General features: G+C 42.9%; 2 protein-coding genes across 2 annotated transcripts in view; one reads left to right on the top strand and one right to left on the bottom strand.

The window, feature by feature from the left end:
• Window positions 1-25,078, bottom strand: part of LOC310874920 (leucine-rich glioma-inactivated protein 1-like) — a 429,872-nt gene that overhangs the window by 184,043 nt on the left and 220,751 nt on the right. The window lies entirely within an intron of this gene.
• plce1 (phospholipase C, epsilon 1) overlaps window positions 1-25,078 on the top strand; it is a 141,191-nt gene that overhangs the window by 37,189 nt on the left and 78,924 nt on the right. Inside the window, exons 6-7 of the mRNA XM_083787834.1 lie at window positions 21,190-21,398; window positions 22,558-22,700. Of these exons, the coding sequence (XP_083643960.1) occupies window positions 21,190-21,398; window positions 22,558-22,700 (352 nt within the window). The remainder of the gene's footprint in view (window positions 1-21,189; window positions 21,399-22,557; window positions 22,701-25,078) is intronic.

A 25,078-nucleotide genomic window follows, 5' to 3' on the forward strand; every position in this document is an offset into this window, starting at 1 on the left:
AATACAATTAGCACATTGATTGATTGATTGAAATATTTATTAACAATTTGCAGAATTACAGTACATTTCAAGCACAAACTCAATACAAAAGGTCATTACACACTGGCGAATTGGCGACGCGATATATTCGTGCGAATAATTTGCATTTAAAAAAAAAACAATTGAAGTCCATGCAAGCTTCCACATCAGTGGCGAATGTGCGAATGTCGCTTTTATTTGTTCGCTCTGGTGTCGTATTTTGCAGAGATTCGCAGGCGAACTGCAACATGCAATATTTCGCATTTTCAGATCGCTTATTCGCATCGCGTCGCCAATTCGCCAGTGTGTAATGACCTAAAGACTGTTGACTGTGAGTGGACGACCCAATTAAGCATTACACTTGTTTACAACATAGGGTCCACATTGTTCAATTCATCAAAACATTTAGAGACATACAAATAGACACTTCTATATAGTTAAAGAACAGAACAGGAATTCATCATATAGGAAGCAAAAAGGGAAAAGATACATATACAGTGAGGGGAAAAGGGGGGGGGTCGGTGGGGGGATTCAGATTTTACAGAGGCCAGTTTCGAATTGCAGCCATCCGTAGGTGCCCTTTGAGAGCGGTTTTGAAGGAGTCAAGGGATTCACATGTCTTAATGACTGTTGGTAGGGCGTTCCACATTTTGGTGGCATAGGAGCGAAAATAATTCAGTCCCTTGTTTGTGACGGATCTGGGTTGTACATGGTTTGTTGCACTCCCTCTGGTGTTGTGGGTGTGGACTTCGTTTACATTTTTCCACTTTTGTGGAAACACATTCTTGATTGAATGTTCTTCTAGCATGTAATAGTAAAAGATCACCAACTGATAACCCTTCAAACATGTCAGTATAGTTTTTTTTACCCTTTTTACTTAGCGGTAATTACACATTACAACCTTGCAAATGCACTAGTGTGTTAAGTGTCGCATGGTTCATCCAGGGAAGTTAATTCTCGAGAGATTGATGGAGCATGTCTCGACTTAATCAGACCAGTGTGTGTCCAGTGGAAAACTTGTATGAATCTGATCTCAGGTTAAACATAACTGTCTCGTGGCTGAATTGCCCCTTTCTATCTCCGATTGACTAATGCACTTAGAATTGATCGCCCAATGGTGGAAATGTGGACTGCTGTTCAATTAGGCCATTCTGACCGGGCACCCATTTTGGTGTCAGCATCATGTTATGCTTTAGCTATTTAAAAATAGCAGATCTACAAGCTCATATCGCGCCACCGAGTGGCGCGATACGAGCTTGTAGGTCTGCTATTTTTGAACGACTGACAATTTTTAGAATCTGATCTCAGGTCAGAATGGGTTCATCAGACCAGTGTGTGTCCAGTGGAAACCTCGTATGAATCTGATCTCAGGTCAGAATGGGTTAGGCTGAGGTGACTGATGCCCGGTGTGACACGCAGGCTTTTGTAGTGGGTCGTAATGGCTCCTAATCAAAACACAAGAGGCCTTCTTTGAGTTTTGTCAGATGTTGTTTACACATCGAGCAGCCTCCTGGAGGAGGATCGATTGAAACCTCATGTACCCTCTGTCTCCTCTCTGTCATTGTCTGTTTAGAGTGTGCTCTCTCTCTGCGTGCACGGGGCCTGATAAAATCTTCCTTCTCACCGCTCGTTTGCAATGGGCTGGTTGCCTTATAACCTAATATGGGGTGCCCTCTGCTTTAGACAGAGCTCTCCGAGATGCTCTTTCACTCTCGCTCCTACTGATGTAGCTCTCACTCTCTCTCTCTCTCTCTCTCTCTCTCTCTCTCTCTCTCTCTCTCTCTCTCTCTCTCTCTCTCTCTCTCTCGCTCTCTCGCTCTCTCTCTCTATTTCCCTCCGTCTCAAATGTACTCTCTCACTTGTGCAACTGCACACTGACTGAGAAGGATTAGAGCTGGGAAAAGTGTTTGTTTTTGTTCCTCCACTCTCTCCAATACATCAACTTATTTGTTGTAAGTAAACATTTACTACTGGTTGCATTTCTATTGCTGTGCCACAGGGGGAATTATGAATGTACTTTTTGTTTCATTCATTGAGTGACATTTGCAAGACTTGGATTTTAATCAGTTTTTTTGTGGCAGCAGGATTAGTTTACGTGAAACGTTTTGCTCATTTTTACAGTATATACATTTTTTGTTTTGTTAGTTGAATTCTGTGAAACACAGCTGCTCTTCGCTCTCAAAACAAAGTTCAAAACCTTGAAAAGTGAAAGTTATCCTAGCTCTCGGCACGTGTGAAGGTCAAACTGTGTTCAGTCAAACAGTAGGATTTCCAATTCAACTTTATATTAGTTTCATGGAATTTTAATAGAACCAAACGTAAAAATGGTCAACTCTTTCTGTATTGTATGGTCATACAATAGTGCCGCTATAAAATCCTTTCAAACACGTTGTCAACTTGATTTTAAATCGTAATCTTTAACAGCCTCTGATTCGTGATATTTCCTTGTCGTAGTAATTGTAGTAGGCTAGTGGCGTTGGTAATGTTTTATAATTCCCAGAATATTCAACAACAGTGAGAACATTTAGCAGTGCTATCAAGCGCCTTGTCTAATCAGGGCTGTGTGGCGTTGTGGAGCAGCGAGCGAGCAGCGGTCCGCTAGCCAGTTAGTGAATGACATCATGAGAACTGTGCGTGAACGTGTGGTGTGGAGTCAGTGGTCCCACTGGGGTATCTGCTAATGGCTTCCAGGTTGTGGTGAAATTCTAAAGATGAATTATACTCTGTGGTACAGTGGTGTCGCTTGCCGACAAGAACAGGTCTACGAGCTTCGTGAGTTTTGCGTTGTTGGCTTGTAGATCTGTTCGTGTCGGCCAAATGACACTGTTCTACTACAGTATAAGGCTTAAGGAGAACAGGCCCCCTCTCTCTCACCCTCTGACTTCTCTCTGTCTCGGTTGATGAGAATCTCTCATTCCATTCTCCCATCTAGGCTATCTCTTGATGTTGCCCTCTCTAATCTCTTACTCTTTTTCTCACAGAATGTCCCTCATCTCTCACCCTCTTTCTTTCTCTCTCTCTCCTGTGTTGCTGTTTCTATCATGCTTTCTATCTTGACACACACACACACACACACACACACACACACACACACACACACACACACACACACACACACACACACACACACACACACACACACACACACACACACACACACACACACACACACACACACTCTCTCTCTCTTCTGCTCTGTTTATTTCCCTGTTGTCATCTGTTAAAACCCCTGGTGAGTGGTGATGAGCGGTGAAGGTGAACATGGCCATGTTGAGTCAGCACATGTGAGTGTGTTCGGTCTCCAGACGTTCTCAAGCACCCTGCGATTCTTATTGCAAGTTCAAGTTCAGCTCCTTTATTTATTTACATTTGAACTGAAAAGGGTTTGTAGTCTTAGAGGTTTCCTGTTTGTTTATCCTGTTTGTCCCCCTCTGGACTTTCCCTGCTCCAGACCTCTGTTTGCCTGTCTTGGTCTTCTTCTCTCACCCTCTTAATTCCAACGCACGCACACGCACACACACACACACACACACACACACACACACACACACACACACACACACTCAACACACATCAACATTTACGGTGATGATGCCATTTGTTACCGGAAGCTAAAGCCGAAGACTAGCGATCTACAAGCTTGCAGTATACATCTTTCAGTGCACGGCACCAGCGTTCATGTACAATCAAGCAGAATTCTAACTGTAACCCCGGCCTAAACCTAGCCTCAAACCTAATTGTAAACCTAACTCTAATATGTGTAACCATGGACCAGGAAAACGAACGTTTCCCAAATTCTACTAACTGTGAGGACATCTGGTCCTCACAAGTATTGCAATGTACGTTCATTCGTGCGTGTGTGTGTGACACACACACACACACACACACACACACACACATACACACACACATACACACACACACACACATATACACAAACAGGCAATTATTGCATAAGCTTGTTAAAGGTGTGAGGCCTGGAAGTGGACCGGCCTGTTGGATGTGTGGCGCAACAGCAGCACGTGAAATTCAGCAGGGGATTATTACTTTTCACCTCGCCTTCCTCCTCTCCTCTTCCTCTTCCTCTCCTCCATCCTGTCGTCCTGTATCCAATTCACCATCCTTTCTCTGTCTCATTCTATAGATGTTATATAGAAATAGACTCGGCCCAGTATACTGAAATATAACCCATTCTGACCGGGCACCCATTTTGGTGTTAGCATCATGTTATGCTTTATCTATTGAAAAATAGCAGATCTACAAGCTCATATCGCGCCACCGAGTGGCGCGATACGAGCTTGTAGGTCTGCTATTTTTGAAAAATCGAAGAGCGACTGACATTTTTAGAATCTGATCTCAGGTCAGAATGGGTTCATCAGACCAGTGTGTGTCCGGTGGAAACCTCGTATGAATCTGATCTCAGGTCAAAATGGGATAATATATAAAATCACACCCGTGTGAAGTGACTGAGGGGCGCTCTTATCATCGTACATCATCATGCATCATCTCATACTGGCCAATCAGAATGCCCGTTGCCACAAATTTACGTCATATTTGGCGGACATTTGACCTAATTTCTCCTGTCTTTATTCAATTTTCTTGCTGAAGGTGTCTCAAATCTACTGTAAGTGGAGCAACAACCCGGCAATAGGCTAACGTTTTTGCTGTATATAGGGAACCACATATCAGTCAGACCTCTTTGTTGGTCTGTAACTATATCATTTTGAACTATGCCTTTTATCATTTCTGACCATAATGCTTTTTACTTTTATGAATGTATTTTAATCTTCTTGTTCACTCCCAATCTTCCGCCGTAGTCTGAAAACCCACCTTTTCAGACTCCATCATGGCCCATAGCACTTACCCCATGCACCCCTTAGATAGCATTTCTGTAGACTTAGATAGCATTTGATACAGACTTATAGCATGTTATGTAGACAGCACTATAATTGCATTGTATGTAGTCATAGCACGTCATAGTACATATGTATAGCATAGTATAGTATATGTATAGTTTATGGCCCTCATTTATCAACCGTGCGTACGCCAAAATATGGGCGCACGCCGAAATTACCGACATTTTCGGCATTTAACATTTCCGGCAAAGCTTGAAATTGAACTTGAGTAGGACAAATAGTCACGTCTGGTCGCGAGCTGGCGTACGCTGTTTTTCTGTTTTACACAAGCGGAGCAGCCTTGTCTGAACTGCTGAGAGGCTGTCACAGGCATCAAAACATATATGTATTCACTCCTAAAATGTTTATATAAAAGGTATGTATAATGTATATGGGCTACATGTAAAAAATAAATAAATAAAAATGTTAAGGAATACATGTGTCATATGAAATTAGTAGGAGATAAAATCTCATGTATGCGCATGAGCGCATACATGCGAGGATTTGGGCTGTCTGTGCTGAAATATTTCCATGACGGGACGTTGGAGAGTATAGTGCAGCAGACAGTGCTGCAGCTCAGCTGCGGAGAGTCCCAACGTGCAGGTATAGCCTACTGTAGCCTAATCTACAGCATGAAGGCCGATGTCTTTCTTACGGTATGTGCAATATAATAAACCCGACGCGTCGCTCGAATGCCAAATGTACCGTGCCAGGCTCCCAGCGCAAGTGGGAACTGCATCGGAGATATAGGTATATTACCCAGCCAGCCCACCACCAGCCACATGAGGCTATATACTGTTTTGGCTGCACATTCATATAATGACAGTTGACAGCCCGGCCACTGCAGTGACTAACGACTGGCAATCTAAATAGACTGTCGAACGTCGGAACGTGCATGGTCAGTTGGTCACGGACGGACCACTGTGATAGAGAGAGACAGACAGACAGACAGACAGAGACAGACAGACAGACGGACGGACGGACGGACGGACGGACGGACGGACGGACGGACGGACGGACGGACGGACGGACGGACGGACGGACGGACGGACGGACGGACGGACGGACGGACGGGACAGGACAGGAGGAGCACCTGCAAAACAGCAGCGTGTGTGTGCCTATTTGTTATTTAATTATGGTTCACAGGTTCAGGTTTTCGTTCTAATAATTTAATATACAACTAACAACACACAGTGAAAGTTGCAAATAGGATATGCGCGTGCGTGCGTGCGGGGGGTGAGGCGGGCAGCAAGGGAAGCGAAGCGAGAGGAGAAACAGACAGCTTTATTTTAATGTGTCATGTAGGTGCGTGCGTGCGTGCATGACAGCAAGGCAAGCGAGGTGAGAGTGAAACAGACAGGGTAGGCCTACAACTTTATTTAATTCATGCAGGTGTTCGTTCTTTATTTGTTTAACAACACACCAGTTAGTTGGGCTTGCAAGTTGCGTGTGCGTGCTGTGCGTGTGTATGAGAGAGGGGGGTGGCCGGGCAAGGCACGGGAGAAACCTATTTTTTCATGTAACCATGGTTTCAGGAAACGTATTGCCGTTGTTCATGTCGCAAAAACGAGGGCGAGGCTTGATTTCTTAGGGCGTGCCAGATCAAATTCAGCCGTGACATTTATTAACGTGAGAACAAAATTAAGGAAGGATCAGCTGTTTGCGATCACTTTATAAATGCCGTGGCGACGTGGGTGTACTACGAAACCTGCACTCGAATCTGTGGCAGATTTTACACTCGATTGATAAATGAGGGCCTATATGTATAGTTTCATTATATAGACATTCCACTGTTACTTTCTTAGCTTACGCATGTTTCATGATAAATGCTTTTTATGTGATGTATTCCCATGCTTTTTTGTCCTTGCTTAATGTAAATCGCTCTGGATTAAGAGCGTCTGCTAAATGCCTAAATTGTAAATTGTAAATTGTTGCCTTCCCCAAACCAACATTGTTGATATGCAAGCAGCAAATAAATAAATTGCATTATGTAACTTTTCTCTTCTACCCTGGATTTGAACCTTCTGTGCTGACATTTTTACCATTGAGCTAATGGAGCCTGCCTGCTTGCTCAGGGGATAAATTTAACCTTGATCATCAGGTCGAAATATGCGTCAGATCCTGTGTCTAGGTGAGACATGACCTTTGACACCATGCAAATGTCTCAATAGAAGATCAGCGAGACAAAATACAACCACCCCCAATTGTACACGTTATATTGTATTAACATACTCTATACAGATCGGACAACATTTAAATGTATTCATTTAAAAAAAAGTTACATAGTGGCGCTTTAAGCCATCATCAGCTATTGTTAGGAGAGTGTAAGTTGGCCATTCCCCCCCCCCAGTTTTCCCTGGAGAGAGACGCTGAATAGTGGGAACTGTGGATTGTATTGTCTGAACAGAAGCATGCAGAAGGAGAGGTGACGATGGGTTCAGTGTGGGAACGGGTGTGACGTGTATAGTTTGGGCACATTGTTAAGAAGTAAATATGTAGCCATCACCAGCACAAAAAAAAAAGGCCATTGCACCTGCAGGATTTTGCTGTGCCGCAATAACAAATGGAATTTTCACTTGCCTGTTGAGCTGGTAGCTTTGCTGTTCTCGCTGTTTCTGTCTTTTTTTGTGAAGAATTATGCTCATAACGGGGACGTCGGGTTGAAAGTGGCTATGTTTGTTAATTGTAGTATTACAGTAGCACCTTGCTCTGTCCACTGAGCTATATAGAGTACCGAAGTCCAGAAGTAATTTCTCTATGGAGAATAACATTGAGTCATCTTAAAAATCGTTTCAAATGAGCATTGTGGCAAAAAAGTTTAGAAATAACTGTCTCTAGACTGTGATATTGTCAGGGAGGTGGCTCTGTGTCACAGTCACTCATATTTGTCTGTTTGATTCTTCATATCCATATCGGTCAATGGGAATTCAAAATGGGGGGACGGGGGGACGGGGGTGGGAACGCAATGCAGGTAGGATGTGAAATGATGTCAGACTTCGGCGCTCTATTGCGGACCATGGATTAGACTTACTGTAGCTGTAGCTGCCTACATCTGTACACTGATGGGCAGCCCCCAGAAAAGTACCTCTGGTATAGATACATGACATAATGTACGAACACCTTAACCCATTCTGACCTGAGATCAGATTCTATAAACGTCTTCTACATCCTGACAGTTTTCTGATAAAGCTATGTTTCTATGTCAGTCGTTCTTCGATTTTTCAAAAATAGCAGACCTACAAGCTCGTATCGCGCCACTCGGTGGTGCGATATGAGCTTGTAGATCTGCTATTTTTAAATAGCTAAAGCATAACATGATGCTGAAAACCAAAATGGGTGCCCGGTCAGAATGGGTTAATTAATGTACAGTATGTATTAACATGAACATTACACATTAATACACCCACAGATGCGGAACAGGTGTCACCTATACATTTATGCATGAGCATAGCACGCAGTATACACAAAGAACACACACGCACGAACGCACAGGCACACATGCACACACGCATCCAGACATGGGGTCTGACAGGGCGGACATTACCTTGTAGTGCCGAGGAGAGAACGACGGCACATATTCTGCATCCTCCTTCATCCAGACACCTTTCGTTTTGTTATTGCAAGCGTGTGTGTGTGTGTGTGTGTGTGTGTGTGTGTGTGTGTGTGTGTGTGTGTGTGTGTGGGACAGGGACAGGGACAGGGACAGAGTTTTTCAATCTGTTTCGTGTGTAAGCTCTTTCTCTCACACACACACACACACACACACACACACACACACACACACACACACACACACACACACACACACACACACACACACACACACACACACACACCTTCTCCTGAGGTCCTGAACACTAATCTCTGACCTGAGAAGGGGAATGCCTCCCTGGCATGTTGGGGAGCGCTTGGTTTATGTCTCCTGCTTTGGTTTACACTGAGTGAGACGGGTGGGGCTGTGGAGTGTCTGGGTGCTGAGATACCAGAGCTGCTCTGAACATACCTGGCTCTTCGCTGACTTTTCAAATGGACAGGGTGCAGTTGATTTCTGGTCACATTGGACGGGCAGGATCCATGTTTTTGGACTTGGAAGGCCACAGCACTCTTTGACAATAAATGCGTTTTCTGTCTTTATTCATCAGTTGAAAATAGTTGTGGTTACATTTTTCAGTAGTGTAAAATGTATTTAACTCTTGAGTTACATTCAGTTGGATTTGGATCTGTACGGGTAGTTTGTGACACTCACTAAATACAATACAATTCATATTTTATCGTGTGCCTTCTTCAGCTCATAGCTCATTAAATAGATTTGTTTTGGTAACCTTGGTAACCTTTAGAATGTACAGTAATTGTGCCATTCCTGCAATGTTTTTGAGTGTGATTCCAGTCTTAGATAATATATTTTGGCAGTACTGTGAAGTGCAAAAAATGATTTGGTTACACAGTAACATCGGGGCAATAGCTGTATACGTTTTGATTTGAAGGTGGCCTAAACACTGCAGTGAAAGCGGCCTTCCTCTCAACTTCCCTGCCTTCGCTGTATACTGTCTGACAAAGTATGTGGTAAATTTAATATTGGAAATGTATTCAGCTGTTTTGGCTTACCATCAGTTTGATCTCTTTGCCAAAGAGATTGTGTGCCATTTGGCTCCCATTTGCACCTCAGGCTTTGTGAGCATTATCTGTTCTACTTTCCTTTTTAAACGGTAATGTTGGAGGAAAGAAACTAGACTTCGATTAATCAGAGGTTTAGCTTGACTCTTTAAAACAACCGTGAAAGGTAACTTTGATTTAGACCTAACTTTAAGCTACAGAAGTAATTTCGTACGCCATTAAAAGGGGGTAAGAGGTTCTTATATGCACTTACAACTAATGTTATGTTTATGTGGCTATAGAGAAGCCAAGTTAGTTGGATATATTTTATATACTGTATGTATACAGTAAGAGGGATATTTAATCTGCTACATTTCTGTTGTGAACTAAAATGAAGATGGGATTATGTTTCATATACCCTATTGGCCTGAATATAAGACTATTTTTCCCAATGGAAATATCCTAAAAAAACAGGGTCTTTTTCCACAAATGAGTCTTGAAAAATGGGGGTCGTCTTTAACCTGACGCCGCCAGATTGCGGCAGTATTGAGTTCACAAGTTCCCCTCCTCCTACCTCCATCAGGTCTCTCTCAAGCAGAGACGATGAACCCGAACCAGTGGGGCAAAAAATCTGCCACAATATCTGCCATAATAACTTTGAGTTGTAATCCTGGTTGTGTTTACATGTGCACTGTGGCACAGCTTCAATACGTCACCAGTCTCGCCTTAACTCCGCCTCTAGCTGCCGCTGATTGGTTCGACAATCCGCTGGTTCGGGTACATCGTCTCTGCCCGAGAGAGACCAGATGGAGGTAGGCGTGAACTCACTACTGCCGCCATCTGGCGGAGTCAGGTTTAGGTCGTCTTATATTTACAAATGCATAGTATGAGAGATATTATTCTGGTTGATTTATGTAGAAAACTAAGAAGATTAAGATTACAACTAAAACTAAGTTAAGTTTTAATATTTATTTTAATTATTATTATAAAGAGAACTAACCACTCAAAGATGACATGGCATGGTTATGGTCATGTTATGCTTTAGCTATTTAAAAATAGCAGATCTACAAGCTCATATCGTGCCACCGAGTGGCGCGATACGAGCTTGTAGGTCTGCTATTTTTGAAAAATCGAAGAGCGACTGACATTTTTAGAATCTGATCTCCGGTCAGAATGGGTTCATCAGACCAGTGTGTGTCCGGCGGAAACCTCATATGAATCTGATCTCAGGTCAGAATGGGTTAATATACTGTATGCAGACGGCATATGGAGCGTTTCACGAGGCATGACTGACTGACGGCCATATATGGTGGCCTGACAGACTGACAGGTTTTGCAGGTTTCATAGTAATCTTGAGACCTACGGTCGCAATTATTAAGGAAGACATGGAAGAGGAAGGACGGATAGGGAAGGATCAACATATGGAATGTCGGAACAGGTCGGCTCCATATATGGAGATCTAAAGGTTTGAGGTCAGATGTTGAGTTGCTGGTCGGCTCCAGATCTAGGAGATGATCCAGTCTTCTCCATTTATGGCTATCCAGGGTTTGATGAGGTCGTGATCTTCATATATGGAGACGGCCATATTTGGAGTGTATCTAGACGTGATGGACTGACAGCCATATATGGTGGCCTGGCGTGTCACTCACGAGGTATGATGTCATGAGGTGTGACGGACTGACGGCCATATATGGTGGTGTGACTGATTGACGGAGCGACAGGTTTAGCGGGTTTTCATAGTGAGTCGCAACAAATACTATTAACATTGACTGGAGTTTCTTCCAGTGGTGAAATGTCCCTTTAATTCAAATCAAAACAGTGTACAGTATTTTGGGGGCAGTGAGCTCAGAATGCACGAATGTTTACGATCGTTACTTAACCTGCCCTGTGAGCACAGAGTCAGAGACGTCTGACCTCAGCTCAGAGTTCACAGAGGCACAGTCCTCCTGACTCTGGTCCTCTGTTTAACCCTGACTGACCCCGGGTCAGCCCAACTCGGCCCCCCACCCACCATGACGATTCTAAAAGTAGACCAGACCGAGTGCTGCAGAAACGCTCGTCTTTCTTTTCCCTGAGCGATGGCCGCATGGGAGAACGTGTTGACTAGCGTGTTTACGAGCTTTTTGTTATTATTTTGTTTGCTCATGCATGAGCACACATGCACACGCATGCATGAGCAGAGCACACACCACGTACAGTATGCATAGCGTACAAGTTATTACACACGCACAGGCTGATGCTCGCGTCAGAAACAGCTGTGTTATGTTTATGTTGTGTCATATGACCTCTGCCTTGAAATACTGAAGGGTCGCTGCCGGAGAGGTGTGTGCGAGTGGGATACATGTATAAAAATACCCCATTAGCCAGGAGTGTAACGTTGTCCCTGCTCACTGCTTTATTATGTGTGTGTGTGTGTGTTCCATTCTTGAACACACACACTGTGTTTCTATGCATCAGTGTGTGAGCAGGTATGCGTTTATGTGCGTGTGTGCATTCCAACTCAAAGTTCAGTAGAGCTGTGCTGTGCCCCTGTGTGCAGAATGGCTTGTTGCCAGGCAGAGAGCTTAGCTTGGCCAGGCAGCTTAGCATATATAGCTCCATCATTGGGAGATGACTAACGCTGTAATAATAGGTGGCAGCTATCCTGTAATTAGTTGATTGGCTGAGGCATTGACAGTGAATTCACAATAGCTCCCTCTGTACCCCAACTTAATGTGAGAAAGTGGGAAGTAGCTATATATGTCCAAGATGGCTCTGACGTAATTGATGGAGCTTCGTGGTAACGAACCCTTCAGGCTAATTCATACTTCTTGAAACGACCCCGTCGCACGTCAAAAATGACGTATATTCAACTGATGGAGAATATGTTATGCGTCATGCCTTTTGTCGGATGTCAGTCATTTGACATTGTATAAATTAGCCTCTACTGGTACCCAGGCTATAATGGGTAGATTGATAACCTATGACTCAGTCTTTACTAATTAGTGGTTATAAATAAATCATGTTTCTCCCTGTCAGCCTGCTTCATTCCTCCTTTAGAGACATACCGTATCTAAGATTAGAAGAGAGGGTATCATCTGTTGTATGTTTAATGAGCTCCCTTAAGTAAGACCGGTTCAAAGCATGTGTTTGTTCCCTGTCGGCTGCAATTAAACGATTAGTGATTATTCTATCAATTACATTTTCGATTGTGTGTGCGTGCGTGCGCGTATACTTTAAGTGCATGCGATGGCACCTGCTGTCTGTCCATCAAAAATGTGGCACATTCCCTTTAGTCTCCTATGTCACCACACACACTCACGCTAAGTAATGATCCATCCATCACTTTGACTGTGTGTTATGCTGTACTGTAGGCCTACAATACAAACTAACAGTGTTTATACTAGTAGCCAATAGACCTACGTATGTCCCTTCCTGTCAGGATGTATGTAATGTTATTCATTCATTTACTGATCTTATCTCGAGGTACTCTGATACAGTTCCAGTTAAATGCTCCAATTCGTTGCTGTCGGGGGGGGGAACTGGAAACCTCTTATGTCCAAAAATGTTACTTTTCAGGATTCAAATTAAGAAATAGCCAAAAGTATCTATTTGAACTTGTAGATATTATTTATTTATTATTAATTTTTTTTTTTTTTTTTTTATACTTTTGTGTGACACTGTAGCATGATGTAGTGGGGAATTTAATTTACAAAAAAAAAAGGTTAAAATAATGGAGATGAGAGGTTTCTGCTCAACTGCAATGAAATACCGGTAACTGGAATAATACGTTTTGTAGAAGCAACGAGTGCAAAGCTTCTGGTTGGTTCAGTTGCAGTTCAAAGCAAATACCTGAGTCATTTTGCAACTATGATTTGTTGCAGTGGTGGAAGAAGTCAAATGTTTAATTTACTGTAAGTAAAAGTAGCAATACCACAATGTAGTTGTACTACTACTACTACAAGTAAATACTAAAAGTAAATGTCCTGTATTAAAGGTTTTGTTTGAGTAAAAGTACAAAAGTGTTGGCATCCAAATTCACCTAAAGTACCAATTGTAAATAAATAATATTATGCAGAATATTTGTCAATCTTTTGAAAATAGTAGATCTACAAGCTCAGCACTTCCAAATAGCCAAAGTTTAAAATAGGGCTAATGTAATAGTTAATAACAATAGTTTTCAAATAATTGTTGTGAAGTAAAAGTACAATATTTTCCTCAGATATAGGCTACTGTATAGTGGTATAGGCTACTGTATAGTGGAGTAACAAAATTGTACTTAACCGTCTTCCTGCCATTGCCGAAGCCCTTCGGCAATTGAAGCATTAATTTGATATTAACGCTTGCTGCCATTGCCGAAGCCCTTCGGCAATTGCCCTTTATTAGTGCATATGATTGATCAAGCCATAATGCTACTCACGTTAGCCGGTTAGCTAGCACTGTTGTTAGCACTGCACTGGATCGTTCATATTAATTCACCGTCGCCATAAGAATCCATTCTATCCGTTTCTTTCAATCGCCTGTATCTCCTATTCCTTGTCCCAGATGGCATTTTTGGTCAAAACAGCGTTTCTTTGACGGCACGAGCCGACGTTGTGGAGTGCAAAAATGTACCGGCATTTTTCGATCATGTAAACAAAGGTTGTCTTGGCAACGTAAAGCTGGCAGGGATAAGCTCACTTCCGGTTGAGGCAAAATGTGGCTTTTCAAAATAAGAGCTCAAATTAAAAAAATGCTGGCATGAATTAGGTCCTAATTTCTCAATAAATGGCAGCAGTAAAAGGGTTAAGTACAGTACTGATTTGTATGTCCTGACATTGTGAGCTTTTTACGGTGTGCGACACACAGTACAACTCTGGATTGTTGTGTCCCGTAAAGGCCAGAAGAAGAAGGAAAAAAGGGCCTCCACTAATTATCCGTCAGCTCTGCCATCTAGATGTAGATAATCCAAGCATGAGTGCTATTTAGGGCCTTGGACAAGTGTTCAACATAAACAGAAGATATATGCCAGCTTTGCAGCATTAATAAGGGCTCCATAATATCAGCTTATGTCTGGGCGATATATGTGCTTCTTGTTTTCCAAGGCATAGGCTACAGGATAATGATATTTGAATTGGCCTGTTGCAGTATAATGATATTTGAATTGGCCTGTTGCATGTAGCCATGTACACATATTTGAGGCGCATGTTTTGTGTGATGAACTTAAAGGGGCTTTAATTTCGCATGGGTCATGCAGCAGATGGTAATGTTTTTTTTCTTGTTCTGGCCAGTTCCTGTCAATACCGCTACTATATTCTATAATACTACTAGACAATTATTTTTTTCATGATTCAAAGTTTTATTGCTTTTTTCTGTTTAAGCACAAAGGAATGTCTGATAATGTAAATAAAACAATTAAGACAACAAATGAAACCAAACTAGACAAAAAAACAATAAATAGTGATATTTGTCAGTTGAAAGAAGCGCCGGTTTCTTTATTTAGTGACGAACGCTCCCCTCAACCGGCCGGTCTCAATTATAACATTACGTTACATAACATTGGGTGTCTCTAAAGATTTCTGTTACCCGTTTCCCGGTCATGTGACCCGAGTAACCAATACATGACAGCAGCGTGTGTGGCATCCAATCAGGAATAGGTCCCGACTAGGAGCCAAAGTCGAAATTTGACTAATTCATAATCATACGTCATCTGACAAGATGCCAGCTCACAGCCCGGTGTGAAGACGCTTTGTAGACTGGTTACTTTTTATTGCAGCGTGACGCCATCGTACGACAATGTATAAAGTGGGGCTTAATCAGGCATGTCATAACAGGCAAACATTTGGCAAAAATAGCTGATCTACATGCTCACAATTAAGGCATCGCAGTGTAATGCGTAAAGAGCTTGTAGATTTCATTATTGTATTGTGTATAGCTGTAGAGATTTTATTAGATTTTATTAAGGATCCCCATTAGCTGGTGCCATAGCAATCAGCTAGTCTTCATGGGGCCCACATAAAAATAGTAAAATACATACAAACAAATACAACATTATTGAAGAGGCAATTGGTTAAGGAGTGCAGTGTCAAACCACAGCATCCAGATAATAGATGTGAAGTATTCCTTTTACCCTGTATGATAGAGTGGTGCTAAACAAACAACTAATTCCTCCTAGTGAGAAAGTGTTATTCATAACATCCATCTCTTGACCGGGTAATCCCTTTGAGTCAGTAGAAAATCCTCTTAAGTGCATGTGTCATTTAGACCCAGAGAAGTAACACAGTGGCTTGGTCGTCATCTGTGCCAAAAGTTGAACGAAAACTGCATTTTCAAACTCCCTCTTCTGTGTTTGTTTATAGCTGTTGAGGTGCTTTTATGTCAAAGATGACACAGTAAGTTGAAGTGTTTGATTTAAATAAATGTGGACTGCTATTAAATAGGCTTACTATTTACTAACATCCTGTACAGTACAGTTTTGACTGGAACTGTTTGGTTTGACCAGAAAAATGATTCAGGAACGATCAACAAATTCTGGAAAGCCCGTCACAAGCTCAGTGGCTTCACATAGGGTTGGGCGACTTTGACGATGGAGAGGGCCACTATATTTCCACACTCACTCCAGAGGGCCACATTGCATATAGCTGATCTACAAGCTCAAAACGAGTCACAAAAGGCAACACATTTTGAGCTTGTAGACCAGCTAGTTTTGCTATATTTGAATTGAAATCCTGATTATAATCTTTTGCTATTTTGAATTGGAATCCAGAAAAGTTAAAATTTTATTTAATTTCAATTGCCTTTCAAATTCCTTTAAGTTATGTTAACTTTATGAACTGAAGTACAAATACATACATCAAAAAGACAATAACCTTACACTACAGTATTATGTAAAGGTAAGAAGGGGGCCGGACAATATAGGCATTGCTTCTCTCTGTCCCTTCTTGAATAAAAAATAGTTGTGATTTGTTGTTGTGTTGATGATGTACTTTTATTTGTACTTTTTATGTTCAAGATAAATAAGGATCAAATCAAAAAACCATTTAATACTGCTCATTAAACTACTTATGTAGACTGAAGTAAGTAAAGCGGGTCATGTTTGCATGTTTGGAATTGTAACAGCTGAAATCAATAATGTATCAGTATTCTTTTTTGTCAAATATGTTTTTATTGAACAGATTATAAATTATTACAAACATTATGATATGAAATACTTTTTTTATGAAACAAAATGAAAGAAAAAATAAACAAGACAAAAAAGAGAAAGAAATCCCTTAACCCTCCCACCCATACTGCTCAGTGACACTGCATACTATAACTAGAAAAAGTGCCCTTCTGGGCACAGGTCTCCACCAGGATAGGAATGTAGGACATTGCAGCTTGCCTTCATCTGGTGGTTGGATAAAAGGGCAACAAAAGTAAACTAGGGAGTTGGCATACAAAGTTATCCACAGATACGTGCAGTTAGAGGTAAAAACACTTTTCGGCCAGTTATAGCGCCACCTTGAGGCTGAGTTGAAATTGTTCATGTGGCATTTCTTCCTCGGCCTAGTGGGAATGTGCGTGCACAATTTCACGGAAATCACGCGATGTGTTCATGATTTGCAGCATTTTGTTTGAAACTGAGCACTCCTGTGAACTTTGGAAGCCAATCTTAACCAATCAGGATGGAGTCTGAGAAATCTGAAAGACCCGTTTCGTTGAATGGCTCTAGAGAGACTGTGTACCAATTTGCGCGATGTTTGGACAAAATCTGTAGGTGTACTGTGCAAAAACTTGTTTTGCACAAAGCGGCCTCCTGGTGGCGCTATAACAGGCCGTTCTGGAAAGTTTGGGGCAGAGGTTCATCGTTGGCATCCAGGGAGTGTGTGTGCAAAATTTGGCATCGACCGGGTTAACGGTGGCCGAGATTAGCTGCTCACGGACACACACACGGACGGACACACGGACGGACGGAGTGCAAAACATACTCTCCCCCCATGCCTTCGGCCTGGTGGAGACAATAAGATGATAGAAAGCTCATGGAAAACATCTGAAAATAAAATGGCGTACAGTCAACCATATCAATGGTATCCTGTCTATTAATCGTTTCTACTCAGGTAATGGACAAGGGGCAGCCAAACCTTATCAAACTGGCTCTCCCTGTTTCTCAGGAAATACCTTATTCTCTCAAGATGAAGTGTACTAGTCATTTCATTTAACCAGTGCTTAAATGCGGGAGCCTCCTCCTTCTTCCAGTGTGTCAGAATGAGTTTTTTCGCTGTAATCAGTCCATATGAGAAGAGTTGTTTCTGTGCTCTCGTCAACATAGGCATGGAGTCTGACAAACCCAGAATTATTAGCACAGGATCGGGGTCAATATGAATACTGAAAATATCAGAGAGCGTCTCAAATATCTTAATCCAATATCTGTGTATCCGAGGGCAAAGGGCGAAGCTATGAAGAAGATTTGCATCTATTGTATTACATTTGTCACAATGCGAAGAAATATCTGGGTATATGTTATGTCATTTTTTTTTTTTTAAAGATATTTTTTGCGGCTTACGCCTTTATTGATTTTTTAAGGGATAGAAAGTAGGCTGACAGGAAACGGGAGAGAGATGGGGGGATGACATGCGGTAAAGGCCGTGTCGGGTCCGGGAGTCGAACCCGCGGCACACCGCGACTGGATCACCAGTCCGGTGCCCAGACCGTTACGCTACGGCCTGGGCCATGTTATGTCATTTTAATTTGGAATAATGGAGTCTATGTATGACTCGAAACTGGATAAGGCAATGTCTGGAATTGATGGAGCACGCATTGCGTCAGTATTCTGATATGAACCTGAGGGCCACAATAAGTGAAGGTGGGGTCCGCATGCTGGCCCCCGGGCTGCCAGTTGCCCATGTATGTTAACGGGCAAGTTGAAGAAAACGGCTTAGAGGAAATGTCTGTCTTTCTGTCTGTCTTTTCTATGTCTGTCTCTCCATCTGGACATGCATACAGTCTTGTACATATCCTGTCTCTAGGGATGGCTTAGATCTGACAACGGCAATGCCAACTCCCCATGCAGGAAACCCATCCCATCGAGACAGCTGCTTGTGTGTGTGTGTGTGTGTGTGTGTGTGTGTGCGCGCGTGTGTGTGTGCGCATCCTTCGTATTTCCTGCTTTTATTGGTCAAATATTTTTTTTATTCCAATATATGATATGCTATTCTAGCAACCAACTCTATGAATGCCTTTACCTACAGTTTGTGTGACAAGAGAGAACAGTATTCCTCCACCAATCTGTTGCAAGGAGGCTTCAGAGGGGGAGAGATAGATGGATGGATGGATGCAGAATGGAGAAACAACCTGCAAGTTACAGAATAGAGGGATATTGTTTAATCGGACTAATCCATTTAGTCGATAAAAAAAAGCTCCTCGATTATTTGATCAACCTGCATGAGCAGAATTAAAGGGATATTTCACTTTAAAAAAAAAACGTTTGGTCACGTTTGGTCATTTCACCGTACTGTATGTGAACACACAGAAAAAAGGTTGGGTGTTTTCCATGAATCTATCATGGTTAAAATGGAGTTTTTGAGTGGTGCAACCACTCCAAAGAACAGCAATGTCCGTGTTCACCCGCCTATGTGTTGGTTCACCCACCCACCCATGCACCTATGTGACTGTGAGCACCATTAGTACACTATTAGTACCAGTAGGGGCGCTGTTGTGCCAGAAACAGAGAGTGAGATAGTGCTGCTGGGTGGGACGTAGGAGGGGCCCGGACAGGAGTCAACCCACAGAGCCTAGTCCTTCCACACGCCAGAATAGTGCCTCCCAGTCCCGGCAGAGTAGTTCAGGAGGAACGGATTGTGTGGCCCTGGTTTTTCCCTAATGGGACTGATCGAGGGTAGCTACTGGGACATAAGTCGGGACTTGATCGCCCCAGCTGGGTCACCTGAGTTAGGGGTATGATGTTGGGAGACCCGAAACCCCGATGATATTGGGATACATCACTCTACGAGATAATATCTTGTTTGAACAAGATAATTTGTTTTTCTTCCCATGGCCACTCCAGGGCTCCGTAGTACGCATAGGCAGCTTAACGTCAGAAAAGTTACACGACTGACCTGCCCAGGTGATGGCAATAATACTAATGACCGTAGTGTTAGTGCAACATGAAAACTGAAAAGTTGATGTTGGATACCGTTTCTCCCTCTGTCATTTCCTCGTATTTCTAGTTTTTTTATTTCTATAATGTCATGCACATTTTTTTTTTTTTTTTTTTTTTTTTTTTGCGGCTTACGCCTTTTTTATTGATTTTTGAAGGGACAGACAGTAGGCTGACAGGAAACGGGAGAGAGATGGGGGGATGACATGCAGTAAAGGCCGTGTCGGGTCCGGGAGTCGAACCCGCGGCACACTGCGACTGGATTACCAGTCCGGTGCCCAGACCGTTACGCTACGGCCTGGGCCGATGTCATGCACATTTGTCCAGTGGCCTACTGCAGGCCTACTGCAGGCCTGGTTGACTAGATTTAGAAGATATTTTGATGCTCTTGCTACTGAAATGATCGATTATTTGGTGGTGAAATCTCGTTATTTAACATGTATCTCAATGCGTGCCTGTCTCCTCGCTGCTAACGCGCCTATTGGACAAGGACGGAGGGAGTTAGCGAAGGGCTAATTGGAGGAATCAGAGCTCCTTCCCTCGCTCGCTTGCTTCCTTCCATCCTCCCGCAACATTTTCAGGCAGTGATGAAAGACGGTGTTTCCAATAATTAGGCTCAGCAGTATTGTTTTCATTGTCCTCCGGGTCCTCATATAGGCCCTCTGTATCGATTCCGTCCTATTTTTGCGTCCCTGCCAAAGACATTACCGTCCATTTGCATCACCACTAAATGTTTCTGTAATGGCTTTCTTCTGAAGTTTGACGTCTCTCAAGGGTCACTTACACACTGTATGGAGGCGTAATGATTCCGTCGTTTCAGAGAAGCATTTCTTTTGGACTCTTCCCAGGACAATTTGAAGTTGAGTTTTAGCTTAGTTTACTTTAGTTTTTCAAAAGACTTACCGTAGTTTAATTTGTTTTAGTGATATTATTTTTTTTTTTTTTTGTAATATGGATACATTTGGGCCGTAAAATTCAACGTCAGAAAAATACAATTGTGAGCTCTGCTATCTTTGACAGATTAACCCTAACTAATGACATTAGTTACTATAGTTAATTTTGTAAACACACAATATGGCTTCAGTTAGTTATCTTTTTTTTCATCATAGCCTACTTTTTTTAATGTTTTATTCTATTTATTTTATTTAATTTTTTCAATTCAATTTTGTTATTTTGTTAAACTATCATAACCCTGCTGGCAGAGACGACTCGGGTCAAAGTGTTCCTTCCATGTTCACTGTGTTCTCGTTTTAACAGCGGCGGCGACACATGAATTTCGCCTAATTGCCCGCTATCGCCGGACGATGTTGCCCAAAAGATAAATTAGATATTTCAGGCGACCTTCCTCCGCCCACTTTTCGACTATCACCTGTTCGCCTGCTATCGCCGCCATTCGCCGGTAGTTGCCGGGTCGCATAGACGAATGATGTATTTCCAGAACATTCGCCTGTCTGTCGCCCGCCGTTAAAAAGTCAGAACAGTTCATAGTGAATGGGAAGAGAGGACTTTTCTTTCAGTTCACACCGTTGCCGTCCATTCTGTAAAGAGAAAACACGTGTCGGATTCATCATTACTTCCCAATCCCAACAGGTTGTGAAACACATATTGGACCAGGAAGAGGGCAACCTGATCCATCCCTCCAAGAAGATCCTGCTAGCCTGCCCTGGATGTGTGTGTGTCAGAGTGGCTCGCTGGTCAGTGCAACGGCCCAACACAAGCTCCTCTTCCATTCCCAGTACCTGCTATGGTACCAACCTCTGCCTAAAGCCCTGGTGTGATCCTGCGTCTCAGACGCCCAGGTCAGTGGGCCACTTTGTATTTTCTATTTTTGGCAGAAAAGATGTTGATGTTGACGGTAACGTCAATAATAATAATAAAACGTTATTTGTATAGCACCTTTCATGACATGAAATGCAGCTCAAAGTGCTTTACAGAGCAATGGAGAAAAAAAAGAAAAGAAAAGCAAGGCATAAACATTAAAAAACAAGAGCAGTAATGCAATACAGTGAGGACATGAATAACAAAAAATATCATTTAAAAGCAATGTTGTAGAAGTGGGTCTTGAGCTGAGCTTTAAAAATGTCTACAGAGGCTGCCTGTCGAAGGTACAGTGGGAGTTTGTTCCATGCCGTCGGCCCGTAGAAGCAAAAAGCTGCTTCCCCGTATTTTTTTGTTGCCATTTTTTTTAGGAAAAGCGAGCAGGCCAGCAGTGGAAGACCTTAGGGGGCGGTTTGGGACATATTTAGGCAGGCAGTCATGTAGGTCGGAAGGTGCGAGACCATTGAGAGCTTTATAAACAAGTAAAATCATTTTAAAATCAATCCAAAAAACAACCGGAAGCCAGTGCAGTGAAGCCAAAACTGGAGTAATATGTTCTCTCATCTTAGTTCTAGTTAAAACTCTGGCGGCTGCATTTTGGACAAGTTGTAATCTGTCAGTTGTTTTCTTAGGCAGTCCAGAAAAAAATAATAATATATAAGCCTCTCTGACTTACTTACTCCCCCCCCCCCCCCCCCCCCCATCTCTCTCCCTGTTTCCTGTCAACCTACTGTATATCTAGTAATAAAGGCAGAATACAGTGGCGGAAGGTTCCTATAACGGCAGTGGGTGCAGCCACGCATATTTGCGCTGCGGCTGGCTGCTATTAGCTCTTAAAAGAGCCGTTGTGTTGTGTTATTATTTTGCCAGTGGGTTCTTCTGCTCCTGTGCACCCCCGGAGTTGACGCCACTGGCAGAATAGCCCAAAAATAAAGATGTTGATGAGGAAGAGAAGCCTCGATCAAACCAGAAACCCTCTGGTTCTACGGCTCCCTAGAGGGATGTGAGGATATTGCAAGTGGGCCCCCTATTAATTGGCAAAACACTACATATGTTTTTGGGGTAACTCAGGATTTAGAAGCCATTTTGTAGAATGGGCCTCAGGTCTTAATGGGTTACTGAATGTGTGTGTGTGTGTAGGTTTTACCGTGCCGCGGGCCAGAGGACGTCAGTGTGTTCCTTCCTGAGCGGAGCCCTGCTGGAGGCCACGGCTGCCCTCGGTGCTCGCTCTGCCCTGCCCTGCCCCGCACCGCTGGGCTCCACCGGACACGGCGTGCTCAAAGGTGACTTTCTCTGTGTGTGTGTGTGTGTGTGTGTGTGTGTGTGTGTGTGTGTGTGTGTGTGTGTGTCTGCAACGTGCGTGTGGAAATCTTTACTGGTGCACTTTGTCGTCTGTAATGAATATAAGTAACAGTGGTACATCATAAAGCACTTTGGATAAAAGGCGCTATAGAAATACAGACCATTGCATCCACACAAAAATGAGTGTGGTAGACGGATGCTTTGACAAAAGCTAGCATGAATGGTTATTTGAGAGGTTATTTTTGCGTTGATGATAATGTGCCCATGTGTCTTATTATTATTATAATATTGTATATTAAATACTTTATATAATGACATGCCCAAAACTATGCCAGATTTGAAGTGGTTAAAACCTTTATTTATGATGGGAAACCCAGCTGAGACCAAATAGCCTCAATCTGTAATGGACAACACTGCTACAATTCCAGTTTCCAGTTAAAACCAGTACCTCCTAAAAAGAGAATATAAAAAACCAAGATGATAAAATGTGTCAGAAAGAGAACCAGGATGATCCAACGCTTGATGTTGAAACAAAATGGGTGATGCAGTGTGACACCGGCTGAGTGTGTTTTGACATGGCTGAAGGGTAGCAGCCTGTAAATGGCTGGAGTTGAGTCACTGTGGTCCCCCGTGGTTTGTCTGTCCTACATTATCCCTGGACACAGCTCTTTCCCAGTCAACCATGCCACGTAACCATATGCTGCGGCTATGTTTTAGCCAAGGTCCTCAGAATAAAAAAAAATTAATGGCGAAATTGGTTCGGGTTTGACAAGTTATCAAAAAAAACATCACAGAACTTCAAGGGTTCTGGAAAGATTAAGGTTAAGGAAGATTCTGAGTTACCCTTCATGGTCAAAAAGAGACACATAATGCTTAACCCCGCAGGTCACCCTGTTCCTTCTGTGCCTCCTCTTATCACTTTCACACACACACACACACACACACACACACACACACACACACACACACACACACACACACACACACATAGAAAGCGAGGTGAAAGCTTTGAGTCTTCTTGCCACGTCAGAGCCACTCCACAGCCCTGCATCTTTACATCAGAGCATACTGGAGGTCTCAAGAGCCAAGGTCACTTCAAAGATGTGAGCCAGCCTCTTTTGATTAGCTTCAAACGATACCTTGACCATGCACGGACGACGCACGTACACACACATGCGCACACACGCACATGCACACGCACACACACACACACACACACACATGCACACGCACACACACACACACACACACACACACACACACACACACACACACACACACACACACACACACACACACAGTGACTTGGTATTGTTAGCATTTCTCCTAGAGATCTGGTTCTCGAACGGCTAGAAGCTGCTAGCTTAGACTAGAGAATAGGAGATGAAGGTAGACACCATTTTACCAGGGTAGATACTGCTGTGTATTATGTGTGTTCTTTTGAGGACTAAATGTTTCCTTTTGGCTTTTGATTTAAATGACCAATCTCTCTGTATAAGTAATATATAATAACATAAATATATAAGTAAGTAAAACATGCAGCAGTGAACGTCTTAACCCACATTAATATGAATTTGGCTGTGGACCCCATCTAAAATATCTTGTGCCAGGGGAATATGTTTTTAAGATGTATTGAAAATAGCAGTTCTTGTGTGCTTGTAGATCGATCATTTTCAAATAGCCAATGTATGTAGGAATGAAGTGATCAAACAGATTTTCATAATATATGAACTCATTTCGTCGGGGAGCCCCTGAAACCCCTTTTGGAGCTCTCTCTGAGAGTCCATGTATGTAGATTTGTCTCTGCATGCTTGTTCGCTGGTCTCTCTGTCTCCAGCAGCTCCTCTGCACTGATGTAACTTTAATGTAAGCTGATCCTCGTGCATCCACTGCCTCTGGCAGCATGCCAGGTGACAGGCTGTCTGTTCTGCACCACTGATGAGGTTTCACCGGCTCGCGCACGCGTGTGCACGTATACGCACGCAGGTATGCGTATGGACAGATACACATTCAGTGTATGTTGGTTTGTGACAACTTACGTAGATGTCTTTTGACCTTTCCGTGATCTCCAAGCAGAATAATGGACCCGGCGACCCCGTTCCCCGTTTGTATCACCCAGCGGCGTGCACAGACATTTAGAGGGGCAGGTGCTCAAGTGGAAAAAAAGGGCACTTTGTGCGGCGCGTGGAACCGGCCGGTTGCCTTAATAGTGTGAGATTTATGGATTGTGGGGCCTAAATAATATATTAGAAGCTTTTTTTAATCAAGAATTTGTCAATTCACACAGTTCGATTCCCGCTCGGGACGCTGTGGGTGCTGGCGGCGTGTTTCCTCCTCCACGGCATGTTCTCCCCGTGTC

This window comes from Protomyctophum parallelum, assembly GCF_964188405.1.
Source record: "Protomyctophum parallelum genome assembly, chromosome: 17".
In the NCBI taxonomy this organism is placed as follows: domain Eukaryota; kingdom Metazoa; phylum Chordata; class Actinopteri; order Myctophiformes; family Myctophidae; genus Protomyctophum; species Protomyctophum parallelum.